Source organism: Aquila chrysaetos, chromosome 17 (assembly GCF_900496995.4).
Source record: "Aquila chrysaetos chrysaetos chromosome 17, bAquChr1.4, whole genome shotgun sequence".
Taxonomy (NCBI): Eukaryota; Metazoa; Chordata; class Aves; order Accipitriformes; family Accipitridae; genus Aquila; species Aquila chrysaetos.
The window spans coordinates 25,596,806-25,614,897 of record NC_044020.1 but is presented as its reverse complement, the minus strand read 5'-3'; the positions used below and the strand labels follow the sequence as shown (position 1 = coordinate 25,614,897).

At 43.9% G+C, this 18,092-nt stretch overlaps 1 protein-coding gene across 1 annotated transcript in view; it reads right to left on the bottom strand.

The window, feature by feature from the left end:
• Positions 1-10,297, bottom strand: part of LRP6 (LDL receptor related protein 6) — a 131,107-nt gene extending 120,810 nt beyond the window's left edge. Inside the window, exon 1 of the mRNA XM_030040981.2 lies at positions 9,951-10,297. Coding sequence (XP_029896841.1) covers positions 9,951-10,005 — 55 coding nt within the window. The 5' untranslated portion in view covers positions 10,006-10,297. The remainder of the gene's footprint in view (positions 1-9,950) is intronic.
• Positions 10,298-18,092: the final 7,795 nt, after the last annotated feature.

Genomic DNA, 18,092 nt, shown 5'->3' with positions numbered 1-18,092 from the left:
AGGGACCTTTTCTCCTCTTTTCAGCTAACCTTAAGTGTATTCCACATGCTAAAGCCATCCAAGGGCTGTTCAGATTGTAACTCAAAAAGTCACAGGAAAAGAACAGTCAGGCTTGCCAGTGAGTGAGATGAGTAACCACATCAGTGCAAAAGCAAAGACACCAAGTAGCAACAATGGCACCTGGATTCTGCACCAAGCTTCTACCATTAGTTTTGCAGGCTTTTGGCTAGACAGGAGCTGTGGAGACTGAAACATCCTGCAAGACTAGCTGGTACGAAGGCAGTAAGTCATCCTTTAGCCTTCTGAATAACAGGAAAAAAAATTCTCTTTCTGAAGAGCTAGAAGGATGGAGGCAAGAGAATGAGAGGAGGAAAAAAAAATGGAGTACAGGGAAGGATAGAAATACCAGGTGCGGGCATAAAAAGCCAACAGACCTGGCAGAGTACAGCAAAAGCATATGTGACTGAGGTACACCATGAACTCCAGCGTTATCACAGGCAAATAACTTTCTGAATGGCAGGCATTGCCCGTCAAATCATCCTGTTGGCAACAGAGCCACAGAGCTAGCAGCTGATTTCCAAATTATCACAGCATGTCTCTTCTCAGTGTTAGGTAGCACACTCACACTGATCCTCTGTCCATCTTTCCATAACATTGACTCTGCTACTCTGAAGTTCTTTCCACGCACTCTCATGGGGATAAAACACACTACTTCAGCAGCTGACATCTTCGTAACTTTACGTGCTGAATCTATCTTGCTGACAACAACCTAGGATGAGCAAAGAGCTATGCTCCCTGGTCAGGCATCTGCTTGCAGCTGCATTGCCATATAATACTACCACCTTCTTCCATTACCTTGCTGCTTACAAGAGGGAGCCACAAAGTGGCAAGAAACTAAAAGTGATGTACTGTACTGTTGCCACACTCTCCAGGGCCAGCAGCAGGCTCTGCAAAGCAGGAAGGTTCCTAGGGTTGCGTGACCAAGCAGTACCATGATCCATACTAACGCCTGCAGGACCTCAACATTACGCTTCCCATTTCCTCAGGTGTCCTCATAACCTTCCTTCAACATTCTCCCAGTTTCTCAAATAGTTATCAGAATAACACACAGCACTCCAGATGAAGCCATACCTGTCCCATGCACACTGGCAACACTTCCCTAGTTCTACTGGAAACACCCATGTTTAAATCGACACAATCTGTTTTAATGAAAAAGTCAGTATGCTTGCAGACTGCTGCAAAGCATCTCCTGTCCACAAGGTACGTTTCCGACAGTTCTCCCAAGCATGCACCTTCACTCATGCAGAAAAAGAAAACTTGTTTGGCTATACTGTACCAGTTAGAGTCCCACATCTGAATAGGGATGATATTTTGCAATCCGAACTTGAAGCCGTATGATGACAGATAAGACGACCTGACCACAGTGAAGCAAAACACTACCCTTCACACCTTTTGGCATCATCGTTTCCTACAGCACTTCTACCAGTAAGAAAACAAACCGAAAGCCTCTATCATATCCCCCATGAAGCTGTTGAAAGACTGCATTACTTAAGTCCCTCCACTGAATTAGAGCGCCGAAACACAACATCGTGATGCTGTGACACACGTAGCCCATTCCCGAAAGCCTAGGAAGGCTAAAGGCTGCAAGATATACCTTATACACCCTGGCAAGCCGAGACAGGAATGCTCCAAATTTTGTTGCTACTCTGGAGCAATGGCAGTTCATTACATGTTCCAGCCTGGACAGCACACATATTTGGGGATGCACATCCAGTCAAGAATGGCCTGGGAGTGTTTGCCCTCAATCACTCCTGCCAGCTCACTTGTCTCCATAGCTGGAGGACTCTAGTTATACTGGCAGACACCATGTGGGAATAGCCCGAGCCAAGGGGTTTCAGCTAGATTGCTAATAGTTCCACGTGGACCAAAAAAATCCACACCCTGAGCAGCAGCACACTGGTTTACCTTCAAACTAACAAAACCTTTTTCCACACTGACAAGAAGTTCATAGGCACTGAGCTACCCTTAGATGACTTTCAGCAATTTATCTGAGCTGGCATGCCTAGTACTTAACAAATATTTAAGTCTGTCAGTTTGTCTCCTCAGGTAAAAATCAAAGCATCTTTTTAATTTATTTATTCTATTTTGTGGTTGGGGTTTTTTGTTTGTTCAGATTTTTGAAGCACTATCAGGAAGTTGCTGTAAAGCATGAATTTAGCACAAAAAAACCCCAACTGGAGGACAGAATAAAACAGAAGAAGTTGCCAGCACCGACAAGTACACCACAAAAGTTAGTGACAGCCCTCAGCTGGGACATAATAGTGGGTCCAATTTAGGGCAGAGGGAATGGGGGGAGCAGAAGTACTGCCTTGAAGGTTTATCACATTTTCATGCCCACTTCTCTGCAATTCTTCAATAAAGAACGTATCAGCTATCCAATGACTTCTTTGTGGCATACTTTCCAGACCAAGCTTGGTGAATAGCATCTTTGTCAGTTCATCCATCATAACGAATATTGAGAATAAAATAAGCCATACCTCCAACTAGTAAAACAATTTCACAGATTTTGTTTCTCATGCAGGTAAAATACTTTCTTCAAGACAGTATCAACAATTTTGCAAAAACTTGAAGTTTTTCACACTGAACTAGAAAATAGTTTTATAAGAAAATTGAAAGAAAATACTCACAGTGCAAGTTCAAAACAACCTTCCATCAGCTAAAGGACAAAAAAGTTCTCAAACCAAAATTACACTTTAAACAGTCAAATTCTTAAGACTATTAGGTTTACTACAGATTTATATATTAATTAACAATTCCGGTTCAAATGAACAGTTAGGGACTGTTTTTAAAGGGTAAGGAAAGATATGCACATACTTCAAGAATTTTGAAAATTATTGCATATTGCTTTTTTTTTTTTTGGAAACACAGTTGGACCTATGTGATTTATTTTATTATTTTTTTTTAACTCTCAAAAACACTAACATCCCAGCTCTATTAATGTCAAATCTTCAACAGGCTTACATTACATGTAGTGACACTTGGGGAAAAAAAAAAAAAAACAAACCAGAAACAAAAAGAAAACACACACACACATATGCAGAATCCATTGAAAAAGGTGAACGATCTCATCTTTCTCATATTGAATAGGACTCGTTTCTGGTAATCCAAAAGAAAAACAAACAAAAAACCCCATAAACACAAACCCACCCAACTTGGAATTACTTTACTTACAAATTTTACCATTACTTAGAGTAAAGGCTAACTGTTGAGCCTCAGTTAAGTTTCTAGCTAATAAAACACCAGTGCATTTTCCAAATGGACATAATAAGAGTCACTACAAGGTTTACAAATTCCTACTCTTCTATTATACATAATATTCCTACTCTATTAATCCATGTGTGCACAAAAGGATTCTTGGATTTCCAAAGTGTTAACATTTTAATTAACACTAATACTATGAGTACAAGCAAGAATTTTATTCACTGCTTTGACAATACAACAAAGGAAAAGAAGTCTGAAATTCTACAATACCTTACATTTCTGTTACCTTCCACATACCCTTAACTTCGAGAATTCAACCAAACACATCAGCTACCTTCTAGAAGCCTGAACTCTCTGGCAAGGGACAGAGGAGAATGCTTATTATTGAGGAGTTCTGAAGGCATGAACAGTTTAAAACAAAACAACAACAAAAACCCCCAAACCAAACAAAACAAAAAACAACAATGACAACAAAAACCATATGAACTGTTTTTCCTCTGGGAACAGATCAGGGCAGGGGGGAAGAGTAAGAGGAAAAATATAAAGGAGAAAATTACATTTCTGTATCACAGAGAAGGAAAACAAACGATTTTTTATTAAGAAAAATTATATAGCTAGTTGATTAAGATTTTCTGTCTCAAATATGATTACTTTTCAAATCTGACATCAAGAGCTCACACATGGCCCTCATGAACAGAATTAAAACTATAATCCCATTTCTGCCACATTGATTATATCACGAGGGAGTAATTCTATTTAGGTAATGTGATCCTGTAACAAGATACTAAAAAAATCTTTACGAATGTTGCCATTTTCCATGTCTGCTTATATTAAAAACATTTCCTTATTGTTCTCTCCGTATAAATAATGAAGCTCGAAAAGCATTCCATCTCTTAAACTGACACGCTTCTTTCTCCAAACAGTTTAGAACATTTTGCAAAGGAAACGGAGTATTACTAACTAAACCATTGCTTCTTTTAACTTACACTTTGAATGGTATGTTCTTAAAAGTGTATTATAAATCAAATGGAAAAAGGTATTACAGTATTCCCATTCTATTCATAGACTCGTAGGTTTGACTCCATTTCAAAATTGGTGGGGGACTGTGCCAATTACATTGAAATAGAAAGGTCGGTAGCAAGATAATCACAAGGAGACAAAAAACCCACCCTATTTTCATAACCATTTCACAGGAGAACGTATCGAAAAGGAGAAATGACAACAAGCTCATTTCTACCTGCAAACACCATCACTGTGTTCAGACCAAGCTCTGTCCATGTGGAGCAAATATCAAGCCTGTTCACATTGTGAATCTCTTGCCATAAATATTTATAAACTACAAGAATATCTAGAGAGCTTAATGAAGGCTCTCTATGTCAGTCTACCTGACAAATACATAAATAGCAAAAAGTTACTTAATATTTAGGATGCTAAAACCCAGCATCTATGTGCAATCCATTAGAGATACGCTTTCCCCTTCCAACCACAAAATAATGACGCAGCTTCTTTGTTTAGAGCACTGTGTATTCTGTAACTCTGCAAGTGGTATATACTCTGAAACTACACAAGTGAGGTATAAGTTGAAAAAATAAAGGTTATTATTAGAGAATGTGTTTCTTTCACTAAACAGCAATTACCCTCTAGAAGAGCTATCACTATAAAGCACTCGGCACAGAAGAAGTGGAAGTACTCACTGCGTGCTCATCCTAAACCTCACGTCCACACATCGAGTCACCCTTGGTGAGCTGTAGCGTTAAGGTTCAAGGGCTCAACTTTTAAGCGAGTGATGCCAACTGCTTTATATGAACATGAACAGACCATCCCTGAAGTCTGCAGGGCAGTTGCATCCCCCCATGTCTTTCTAAGCAACTGATATCACTTACCAGTAAAAGTCCATCTGTGGGAAATTCCTTACTAACGTAAATTCTGCTTCACTGGCAACAGCTGCCTTCAAAGTAGGAACGGTCCCACGTGCCATCAAAGAAGTAGGTGGTAGCAAAGAATTTCACCAGCCACGTATAGTTTACTAACCAAATCTCTCTCAGATGAGTGGGCTGAAGCGTGAGGGTTCCCCAGCAGGAGAACTGGGAGAGAAGCTGAGCACCCTCCCAGGCACGGCAGAGCCACCGGCTCAGCCAGAAGCAGGAGCATGTAACAAGGCTTTAGTAACAACTGCATTTCTGGTGCCACTCAACAACAATGCATACTCCTCCCTACAGTACAAGGAAGTGGACTCTTTTGAAGAAGCCACCAGCAAAGCAACCTAAGTATTTAGCATTTCATAGGAAATTAATAAGGTTAAATATGCTGGGGACAAAGAATATAGTGTTTAAGTCTGCAGACTGGCTGCCAGAGTAGATGAATGGTGGCAGATCAGAAACTGAGACCTGTTTCTTGCTGTTTTCTTCCCCTACCCCACTCCCTCAGAAGGAAAAAAAAAAGAAAATTATCTTTGCTCTACTTGATTTGAACTAAAAAGTAAATCCCATATTACGTGCACTGCAGCAGATATTTTTGAAGCTGGCATTTTTGAGATGCGACATCATCATAAAGGTGGATTACAGATGTCCAAAGGAATCAGATTTCTCCAGCTCCCAAAGACAGAGTTTATAAGGTTCCTATGCTCCAGATCTATCTTCCTGCAAAAAAAGCCCCTCTACCCATTCTACAGCTTCTAGCCAAATCCATTACCTAGAACTCAGGGAACGCAGATATGATCAATTCACTAGGGAAAAAGGAAACATGAGTATGGTTAATGCCCTTCTAACCGGTATTGGTAAGAAACACAAACAAAGCTTTTCACCTGAGTATCTTTATATAAACTCCCACTGAAGGATGCAAGAAGCCCATCATCTGCATACACCTCTGACCAGATATACACAGCTTCACACATATACCCAGAACATCCCCATATCTTCAGTGCACCTTGACAAAAATGCTACTTCACCTTACCTCCAAGACACAGCAAAAAATTCCATCAAACTTTCTAAGTCCTAATTTTTCAGTTTTAAAGAAAAGGTAAAGCAATCTGATAAGTGAACTATATCACAGAGATGCAATTGCAAAAACTATTAAAGTAATGGTGGATTTTGTAACACCTTAGATCATGCTAATTTTAGACTGTTCTATGGAGAGATGAAAGAGGAAAATACATTGGAAATCACGGCAGACAAAGGCACACCAATTTCTGAGGAATCATACAATGAAAAAACATGACTCGAATACAGTTGATTCAAGCTTGGGTGAAGAAATAGACCATGATGATTACAAAAAAAAAAAAAAAAAAAAAAAAAAAAAAAAGATATTTCCACGTTTCATTGTCAAAACTTAAGTATTCTACAGTTTCCGGTGAAGAGACCCTTTGCCTGAAGGCAAAAACATAGCTCCAGCTGTAAATGCCACACTTTATCTCCAACCTGAGTGCCCCAGAAGAAAAAAGCCTATTCCTTGTCCCCTTCTCTGACTCCTACCAGAAAAATAGGTGCAAACACCTCCAGTCACAGCTTAGCAAGTCTTGAACATTAAGCTCTCCTAAACTACATGCAAACAAGTCTGTGTACAAAGATACAAAAAAGCAAAGGAGATCTGTTTATCAAAAGCAAGTAACAACAGATTACAACCAATTAAAACAGTAACAATATTAAAACAATAACAATAGATTAAAACAAACCCTCTTCTGAACACCTAAAAGGGAAACAGTAGTTTTAAAATGCCCATTACCAAACAGGCATTTTCATTTCTTCACTAACCTTAAGCACAGAGGACTGCAACATTCCGTATGTCTGAACAAACATCATTTATAAGATTCCTATTCAAACAAGAGCTTTATGCACTGTCTGCATGATCAGGGTTTGAAACCAAACCAAAACAGCAATTGCATGCTGATTGGAGAGTTACTTCTGGAAGAAAAGTAAGCTATGAATACTTGCAGAGGAAGAACTCTATCACTTATTAAAAAGTTGAAACCTCCATTTCACACTTCTCTGTAGCTCCCTGCCAGATGTGATGCCATTGGTATTGCCTCTTTGCAACTGTCAATTATCTAACAAGATCCTGATTGGTTTCACAGCTGTCATGAAGAATACAGCAAAGCTGCCATGAAGCACTCATGGCACCATACGTACCCTCAGGGAGCGGCTTCAAGAAGCGCTTTTGATGGTCACAGAGGAGGAAGCCCAATCCCTGAAATCAAACCAGGGGCCAAGAGAGGAGAACAGAGACCAGACTGTGATGAGGGTCAAGAGGTTTTGGGAAAGCAACTCTTTCCATCAGCCAGAATATGGAAGAAAAAAAAAAAAAAAAAAAAAAGCCAACCCTAAACTACAGAACCTCCACAGCAAGTTGTCACCACAGCAGTCCTCCGACAGCTTTGAAAGAAAGGTGCCTTGCCCTGTGCATCCATTTCTGGCTAGTAACAGCCTGGCTCTTCTTCAAGTCCTTATTAGTTTACAGGGCACTGCACTACCAGGTTACCGATTTTATTCCTTTCCAGATCAGTAAAACAAGTCTACCGTAGTTTCCTCACACTAACGGTCACAGTTCAGTTGTTGTAAACCTCTGTCCATTTGCTTTAAGTCAATGAGAACAGGGACGCTAGTTCTGTAAGCAGAGAGGATGCTGCAATCCACAAATATACACTATTATATTTTCTGAATTTCAGTCTCCAGCACTGTTGGCTTGGCATGCTTCACAGCACTGAATTCACAAACCAAATAGTGAACTTCATAACTTCACCTCTACTTTCATGTATAAACTTATTCATAGTCATGCTGGCACTGCCTCTGCCTCATTAAGGAACTGCTGACACCTCTTCTGAACTCAACACCTTATTCAAACCAATTCTACTTGCGTAGATGCTGTTTATTAGGGAGGATGCATGCATTAAAATTTGATTTTTGTTTCTTCAGAGTTCAGCTGTTCCTGCTGTATCTCTATCCTAAAGTAACAATTAGAAAATTACTATCCTGTCACAAACAGAAGCTTACAACTCCAAGGAGGTGATCAAACAGCAGGAAACCATGAACACGGAAGAAACAAAAACGCTGTTCGGATACGAATGTCCTTGGAAATTGACAAAGATGAGAGACGAGAAAACAAATGACAGTCCAGATGGTTTATAAACTAAGTGTTTCTTCAAAGCGTCTTATTAAGCATCATCAAGTATACAGAAAACTTGCAAAAGCACGTGTCACTATTTCGAGATAAATTTGAAGAAATTACAGTGACAATATTATGTGACATGACATGCAACAGAGATTTCTGTGCTGTCATTTGAACAAGGTTGAACAGCAAGTTAGAGCCAAACGAATGGTTTATTAAGAACAGGTACGATCGTTACTTAATAAAATGAACTAATCAGGAAACAGTTTCTCTCTATACTCCAGACCCAACTTAACTTTCGAAAATTGGGGTTTAACCACCACAATAGGAGTACGAAACGTTACACAGCCCATTTAAATAAGTGTACTTGTATCTTTCCAAACAGGATACAATATGGCAAACAGATGCATAAGGGGAAAAAAAAAAGAAAAAGGGTACGGAGGAGAGGAAAATTTTTGTTTTCCAGAGTACCAAGCAGCTGAAGACTGAGCAGTTACTTCAATCTAAAGCACTTTTACTCTAGCTTTCATCAAAGCACACTAGAGCTGATGAATTTTCTAAATCAAAGTGTGGTTGATTAACTGTTAGCAATTAACCTCTTCCCCCATCTACTATGAAAAAATACAAGTAAACAGCAAAATGATGGATGCAAACACCACAGGTGATTTCTTCCCAGAAGACCGAACACAGAGAAATAGTTACTGTAGTTAAGTTTACAGCATTAAAAAAAAAAAAAATCCTCGGTTTTCTTACCAATTGTGCCCTATAAGACAAGAAATTTTGTTGGGGAGGGGAAGTGGAATAAAAATTCTCGGCTACTTTAAGTGACATCCCCTTGTAAGGCTCTCGACTGCTGATTTAAAGCTGTATGAACATCCGTGGCAGTTCACCAGTGAAACACAAACTTCTCCCAAGTCCAGCGCAGAGCCAGCACAGCTGAGAGGAGCATTCATTCCTCTTCTCGCCAACTCCGCACGCTCGCTTCGCTGCGAGGAGGGTTTCAGTGAAAACACCGGTTCCCGGGCACTTTCCACCACCACCACCGCCACCCCCGCACGCTGAATACGAGAGGTTCCCCACACACACACACACGGCAGGATAAAACTCCACTCTCGGGGGGGGGGGGGGGACGAGAGAAACCTGGCTATAGTAACAGCGGTATCAGCCTGACACTGGCGTGGCCGAGCTGCTGTCCCAGCGCTGCCTGCCGCCCACGGCCAGCTTAGGGGGTGCGCAGAGAGACGGGGGGAGGCGTGTGCCGGGTTTGGGGGGCTTGCGCTTGAGGTTTTTCTTTTAAGAAACAAACTTGAAAACAACAATGGGGAAACGAGAGAAGCGGCCGGTGGCCGGCTAGCAGGGCGGGCTGCTCCCGAGCGCGGCCCGGGCCGGGGAAGTTGGTGGGGAGCCGGGGAGGCCGTGGCGGCGGCTGGGCGAGAGCGCTGCCCCCGCGCCGGGCCCCGCGCCCCGCCGGCAGCCAGGCCTCTCCCCTCCCGCACGCCCAAACATGGCCCCTCGCCACCAACCCCTGCAACTTTTTTTTTTTTTTTTTTTTTCCCCCCCCCCCCCCCCCCCGCCCCCGCCCCGCTCACCTCTCATCAGGGAACAAAAACTGCAGGCAAGTAGGCTGCGCAGGACGGCCCCCATCTTCCTTCCCTCCTCGCTCTCACCGGCGGGGAGGCGGCGGCGAGGAGCAGCACCTCCGCTGCCAGTTCATGCTTCCAGGCGGGCGGGGAAGGTGGCGGGGAAGGCTTGGGGGGGGGGGGGGGGGGGAGAGGCGGGGAAGGACGGCCGTGGAGATTCCCCCCTCGCCGGTCCCTAGCAGGCCACTTGCCCCGCCGCGCCGCCGCGGGAGCGAGCGCTGCCCTCCATGCCGGCCGCCGCCGCCGCCGCCTCACCGCAACCGCCGCGGCCGTTCCCCCATCCACCCCTCCGCTCGCTCGCCCGGCCTCCGCCTCCGCCGGGCGCGCACAGGCGCAGGGATACAGTCCTCCTCCTCCTCCTCCTCCTCCTCCTCCTCCTCGGCCTCGCCTCCGCCTCCCCGCGCCGCGCCCGGACGGCTCCTGGCTCCCGGAGCAGCGCCCGCCCCCCCCCGTCCCCGGCACCTCTCCCGTCAGGGAGGGAGCGGGCGGAGGGGCGGGGGCAGTGCGCGCTCAGCTTCTCACACAGGGACAGCCTCACACATACGCCCGGCCGCCCCGCGGCTGACAAAAGCCCGGCGGGGTCCGCAACCCGGCGGGACCGGGCCGGGCCGGGCCGTTGGCAGGGGAGAGGGCGGACGGGGTGGCGGCGGCCCCCGAGGTGCCCGCCGGCGGCCAGGGTGAGGGGACGCGGCGAGGGGGCGGCTGTCGCATTCCAGCGGGACTACTTGTCGCTCTTCACCCCCTCCGCCGCCTGCGATGCGCACCGCGAAGCAACACCGGACCGGCAGGGACGGGACTACTTTCTGCCACAGAGCGGCGGCGGCGGCGGCAGCACAAAGGCGGCGGCCGCTCCGCTGCCCGGTGAGGGTGGCCGCGGCTCGGGCGGGCTCCTCAGGGCCACCGGCTCCTTCCTCCTGCCTCAGGCGTTTCCCGCCCGCTCGCCGGGAGAGGCAGGCTGGCGCCTCTGAGGCGAAGGCGCCGGGGCGGGCCGTGGCGGCCCTTCCCCAGGGCCCGGCGCTCGGGCCAGCCGAGGGGTCACGCTGGCGTTTAAATATTTATCGGCCTGCGCTGCCCCGCCGATTGAATTAGAAACAAACCTGAGGGGGGGGGGGAACGGGCTGTAACATTAGAGTATCGCTCGGGGGGGGGGGGGGGGGGGGGAAGAAGCAATATGGTAAAATTAAGTTACAATTAATACCCCCAGTGTGGGGATTGAAGAGCGGCGTGATGTTGATCTTTCGCAGAGCAGAGCTAGCAGGCGTTCCTTATCGGTAGGACTTGCTGCTTGGCTGATGTAATGGTGCGTGATTTATTTCCCAGCGCTTCTGGGGGTGGTTTGGGTTTTTGTCCCCCATGCTAAACTACATGTAGTAAGCTGCTTGGAGCAGTAGTTCCAAATAAATTGAGTGGCTGCTGTGCTGTGTTTAAACATAACTCACTCTTTTCCCCTCTTGCATCCGTATAAACACACCCTTTTCCCTCTCAGGAAGCTAAAAAGTTACGGTTTTGTAATACCGGCTCGCTTAAAAAAAGCTTCCCTCCTTACCTACTTTGTTTATTCCTAATAAACAATACAAAATGCAGCTTTCTTGCATTTCCTCTGGCTTAGAAAACCCACTCCAGGATTTCTACACGGAACATTTAAGTCTGAATGTCTACATCCCATTCTCCCTCTCGTAGAGGATGGCAGCTGGTTAGTAGAAGAAGAGTATGAGACAGAACAACTTACAGCAAAATTTGAGATCCTTACGTTCAGAAGTCTGCATTATTTTCAGGATTATTAGAAACTTACAGAAACATTTAACTTTCATATCTATTGAACATACATTTCCATAGCTTTTCTTGTGACTACAGCAGGAGATAACATCTGGGCCAGATTAAAGGCCTGGGCATTGTAGACTGGCTCTAACATCAGGCTCCTGGAGTCATGTGATAATATCAGACTCTCAGCTTTTACTGGGTAAAACAAAAAAAACCCAGCGCTTTTTATGAAAAGAAGTATATTTATTTCCAACCTTCAAGGTTGCAAAAAAAACCTTTTTGAAAATGTAAACAATGCGACTCAACAGCAGTACCTGCCCGAGGCCAGCTCTATGTTACAAAGCGTTGTCCTTGACTCTCTGCCGGATGAAGTAGCCTCCTCGTTCCTGCAGCTGACTCGAGCAAGATCCACATGGATAGTGGAGAGGACGGGCTTCCCATGCGAAAATGTACGTAGGCAGTAGACAACCCACATCTAACCCGTGTTGTCACCACGAGATTTTGCAGGAGCAGGCAGGAGGAACACACCTTTATATTTATTTTCACTGTTTAATTGGAATCAGAGAAGTATGGCAGATCTGTAATGAATTCTTCATATCTTAATCGCACCTCAAGCCTGAACCCCGGCATCACAGAACACATCTCTCTACATGCCGTTCCCTCTCACATCTTACCTGTTTCTGCTGGAAACACCCTGCCTGGTTGCTCTCACTCTTAAAGATGTCTTCCCTGCTGTCCGGGCTGACTGGTTTTATTTTTAGCTTTCGAACATTATATGCTGTCTCCCCTCACACTGGTGCGTTTCACTGTTTTTCTGTGATTCGAACCCTTTCCTTTCCTGCTTGGATTTCCTCCAAGCCATTTAATGATTATTGGCTTCACCTCCCTCAGCCTAGCCCCTTTTCCCCCCACAGCCTGCATAGACGCAATCCTCCTCTCTCTATTCTAGCCCAGGGAGCCTTTTTTGAACCCTTTTCCCCATCAATGCTTAGGATTCAAGACCAAGCCTATCTCCTAACTGTTTCTCAGCTTTACTTCTAATTCATAGATGTAGAATTAACTCTATGGCAGAGGCTTTTACACAGTAAATAGGAGGCAAGATCGGCGCACACAGAAAAGCCTCCGACAGGCAAGGTTTCTCTGAGGTGATTATGTTCCTTTATTTGAGCTTAAAGTCAAAGTAAATGGGAGTGGAAAGGGAATGTCTCTTTTATTTTAGTAAGAAGCTCCTCTCGTTGGCTGTAGTTATTTTCATTAACCTTAGAAAGAGAAACCTCGATTTGCTGGCTCAAATCCAGTCCAAGGCTCCAACTGCTAAGAAACCTCCGGAGCCTTACCCTTGCCTCCAGACTTAGCCGGTGGCTCAATGATACAAGAGCTTTCACGGGATGTTTTTTTTATACTTGGGTTCGTTCCCTGGTTTGGTTGGTGGCCCAGCCTCACAAGCAGTTGTGTCAGCCCACAGGACGGCAAGGGATGGCAGCTGGAGCTCCTGAAACCAGCAGCGACTGCCAAAGTCACTCTATCTTTGAACTGTGCCCTGAGTTCCAGTGGAGACAATGGGATCTTTTGTAGGCCCGGACCCGAAGTCCCTAACGACCAAAAGCTGTTAGGAGAAGATGGCTGCTCAGCAAACGAATTTGTGGCTGCCCACATCACAGAAGCCACTATCATAATTAGCTCTCTCGCTGAATGTCTCAACAAGAATTAATGGGCATGGCATGGTGAAATCCTGGTCCCTCTGAAGGCAATGGCAAAATTCTCACTGACTTCAAAAGGGCCAAGGTTTCATACTGAAACTCGAGCTCAAGTTCTCTCTTGCCCCCAGCAGGAAAGTCTGCAGCACAGTAGCTTGGGAAATGGGACGTGACGTAGTGATGACTTCACCAATGATGCCTGTTACAGCCATTTCGCAGATAAAATAGGACACCCTGACTTGTGGCATCACGACCTTGCCACTTTGCCTAGGTCATACAGTTTATAAAGAAAAACGCTTCATCCAACTCTTCCCCAAAACAAGGTCAGCTCTAATAAATGTGATAGATATGCCTGATGAGGTTTATCCTGTTCCAAGAGTGCAATGGGTTCACCATGGTGTTCCTCCTTCAATGAACAGAGTACCAGATCATCTCCTTCCTCCTGAAGTTCAGTAACAAGCGGACATACTTTTCCCCTCGCTTTTAGTCCCATACCGTATGAACTGCACCTTTTCACCAGGACGCAGGCAGATTACGAGCAGATTTGCTTGGACTGATAGTCAAGTCTCTAGTCCAGAAATTTTCCCCAGGCCACGAGACCTCACTTGTTTTTGCAGTTACTGTCTGCAGGGTTCCCCATAGTCTGTCAAACCACAGCAAAAACTAGCACTCCCGCTACTTCTGTGGCAATTTTCCCATCAAACATCCGATCAAATCCCCTTTTTTTATCACATACAGAGTTGCCTCTTCTCCTTGCGTTTCAGTACTAACTTATTTCCACCCCCCTCCCCCTGTTAAGTATAATACCCATTCTTTCTTTCCCATCTCTTCTACCAGAAGAGGTTGCCTGGTGCCCAGGATGAGAACTGCGTTTCTTTGTGGCTAAAAAAAACCGCTTACAACAAAAACTTCACAGAGGAGAAGGTGCTTGAGTTCAGCAGCCCATACAGGCAAGCTAGTCCAACAGGAATCCGGCGATATCCCCAAGGGGAAATATGAAATAAGATGACCTGAAAGGCTTGGGCATTTTCTTTACGCCTTTGGAGGAGCGTTTGGACTCCTGCTGATGGTGCATCCAAGGTCAGGCTGTCTACCTACTACCTCTTTTCTCCTCTTCCATCTCCCAGGGAGTTGAAAACAGCACTGCCTGAGGATACGCTTCTTCAGTGGTCGTGTTTTCAGTGTGAACCATGCAGGATTCTGATTTTAATTTGGCACTGCCCACCAGACCACAGGGCAAGTCCAAGACTTTCCTTGTGAATATTTAGCCATGGCTACATTTCAAAGCCAAATTATAAAAATGTCATTTGAGTAAGTTATAGTTCTAAAATTTGTAAAGTACTTTAATGCTAGGTTGATACAGCGAAAACATCCTTTTAAAAGAGCTCACATTGCAAGCTGACAGACACCAAAACATTACTTTGTTTTAGTTTGCTCAAATTTTCAAAACCAGTCAGCATCTGGGCTCTATTAACCATACCGTGCGTGCCTTTTAAGCAACAACAATTTAAGAATATTTCCTTTTCAAACCCCTTTCATGGAGTTCAGCGTTTTGCAATATGCATCCATAATATTTAACAATTCTGCTTTGCACTGCAGCCTTTGAAGTTTAAAAATTAGTTACTGGTAAAGCGTACATTTGCTCGCACTCTTTTAGTCACACGGATTAATGACTAGAATTTATGCCTATGGTCAAGAAAGGTAAGTCACTGTGTCACAGTAATTAGCAATCTTTCCTACAACAATTTTCAATCTTTATGTAATGTACACTGTGACACACCATCTGTGCGTAGGAAAGAGCTCATTTGCAACTTGAAATAGCCACTTCTGGGCTAACATGCGGTACCATGGAAGTGCAGTTTACAGCAAGCAAAGAGACTCATCCCTCTCCAGTTCAAACTCTGGGAGGAAGAATCATATTTATATTTATATTTCATATTTATATATCATATTTAAATCTATATCCATGTTCATATTTTATTTATACTTCATATTTATATTCATATTATTTATATTCATATACAAATTAGTCTGCAATTCAGCCAACACACTAAGCACCTCAAGAATAGGCTATGGATCATCAACCGTGATACCTCTACAGGGGTGGGTTTTTTATTAGCTGTTAGGTAAGTTCTCAAAATAGGCTGGAAAAACAAGGTGAGTTCCTCAGAGCAGAAAAGAGTGCCCTCTAATGGTTCATATTTAGGTTTAATGTCTGCGATGTTTTATGAAGCCCTCCTCTTTTAAGAGATTTGTGAGGTAAGGTCACACAAATGCAAGAGGTTGGAACAATTTATTGTTTCAGGGAAAACACAAATCTTTTTTACCCTCTTAATTGCTTTATAGGTAGCAATTAAAAATAAGGATGGAGGCATATTCTTGGTAACATTGTCATTAAATTACCATTACCTAGGATTTCTTAGAGAAAAATTGATGCCTCTGACAATTCAGAACTATTACCCGTACTCTATTCGATAAGTTTTATGTTTCACTGTGGGAAGTGTGTTTCAAGACCTGGAAAGGTAGCACGCAGGACACATATAAGTCCCCCAGTTTATTTCAGAATCATAAAAACGATTGTGAATGCCCTAGAGCATACCACCCTTGAATGAGTAAATTTCAAGGACAAAATGCTTACCTTTTTTTTTTTTTTAATCTTTATATCAACTAATCACAATGTAGATAATAGTTTTAATTAGTCCTTGCTCACTTCTCAACTAAAGCAATCCCAAGATATTCGACAGTGGCTGATTCTACAGTCTATCCCTTTTTAACAAGCCTTGCCAGCAATTTAGTTAGTGAATTTCTGGTTTATTAAAACCATGGTGATCTTTGCACCAAAGCTGTGGGACTTGGAGGGAATGGCTGAAGTGGAAACAGAGTGCCAAATTCTCCCCCCTACCCCACTATCAACTGGCAGCAGCATGAAGTGCAGGGTATGCTGTAACCATCCCTGCCTCCACAAAAGATACTTGAAATATAGACACAGGACAGCAAAAAGCTCAGCACACGTTCGCCCTGGCCATTAGCTAAAGTGTCTCCCGTTATTTCATTGCCTGTTAGAGCAGGGACGAATGTGGGTCCTTAAGCTTGTACGGGCTCCGTATATAAAGGTTTCCGTGGCTTATGGCCTGTAACTCACTCTTCATGTGATGAGGGGATGGAAGAGGCAATTATATATGGTTGAATATTTGCTGCTTTTCCATCTCCATTAGTTCTTTGAATAATTTCCTTACAGTGTGGACTTTGATAAAGACTCTTCCAGAACAGCTGGCAACTGAATATAGATAAGTGACAAAGGAAAACACAGAGAAAGACAGACCCACTCCCCAAGTATATTTGTTAAAACAGTTGTGCCTGCTATAAAGATATAATTGAAGGATCATCATATTCCATTTTGGAATAATTAGATTATATTTTCTCCTCTCAAGAAAAAATAGTGATTAGAATGAGGCTATCCAATCCATTCCTCATCCTTCCTTCTTCCACCCCCTCCCCACTCAAACCTACAAAGACAGTATTTGGTCACATGAATCTCTGAATAAAAGACAGGGAATTGTGTCTGAATAGCCCTGACTCATAAAGCTCCTTCCAATGCCTTTTTCAGTACCGGAGCTTTGCAGTTAATGCAACTTCTACTAATTTTTTTCCTTACTACAATTGTGAAAAATCTAATACCTTTAGAATGATCTGAAAAGAGCTTACACAGAACAAAATCCGCATTTAATCTTGGCATATTAAGAAATCTTTTCTTTGAACAATACATTTAAAATTCTATTTTCCCCAAACATTTTTTTTTTTTTTTAAGATAAGTAAAGCTCTAAGTATTGAAAGAAATGATGATTTAGAGTCCTATCTTCATTTGTGGTTTAGGAACCCTGGCACTTTAACTGGAGGAAACGTTAGTGAGAATATGTGTGCATCCTATAGTACACTCTGGCAGTAGATCATTAATTCAGTATATCAAAAGGTGTTCCAGTCACCATGTTAAAAAAAACAATGGGAGCCACAGACCCAAACCACTTAAAGATAAGAGAAAAAAACATTTGCAGAGCATCATATATACCAGGTGTTTAGTTGTTGTTCCCACTTTGTGTACTACCCCTCAGTTCTCAGAGTCATAGAACCATAGAATCACAGAACGGTTTGGGTCAGAAGGGACCTTTAAAGGTCATCTAGTCCAACCCCCCTGCCATGGGCAGGGACACCTTCCACTAGACCAGGTTGCTCAAAGCCCCATCCAGCCTGGCCTTGAACACTTCCAGGGATGGGGCATCCACAGCTTCTCTGGGCAACCTGTTCCAGTGTCTTGCCACCCTCATGGTAAAAAATGTCTTCCTTACGTCCAGTCTACACCTGCCCTCTTTCAGTTTAAAACGGTTGCCCCTTGTCCTGTCACTACAGGCCCTGACAAAAAGTCTCTCTCCATCTGTCTCATAAGCCCCGTTTAAGTGCTGAAAGGCCATAATGAGGTGTCCCCGGAGCCTTCTCTTCCCCAGGCTGAACAACCCCAACTCTCTCAGCCTTTCTTCACAGGGGAGGTGTTCCAGCCCTCTGACCATTTTCGTGGGCCTCCTCTGGACTTGCTCTAACAGGTCCATGTCTGTCTTGTGCTGGGGACCCCAGAGCGGGA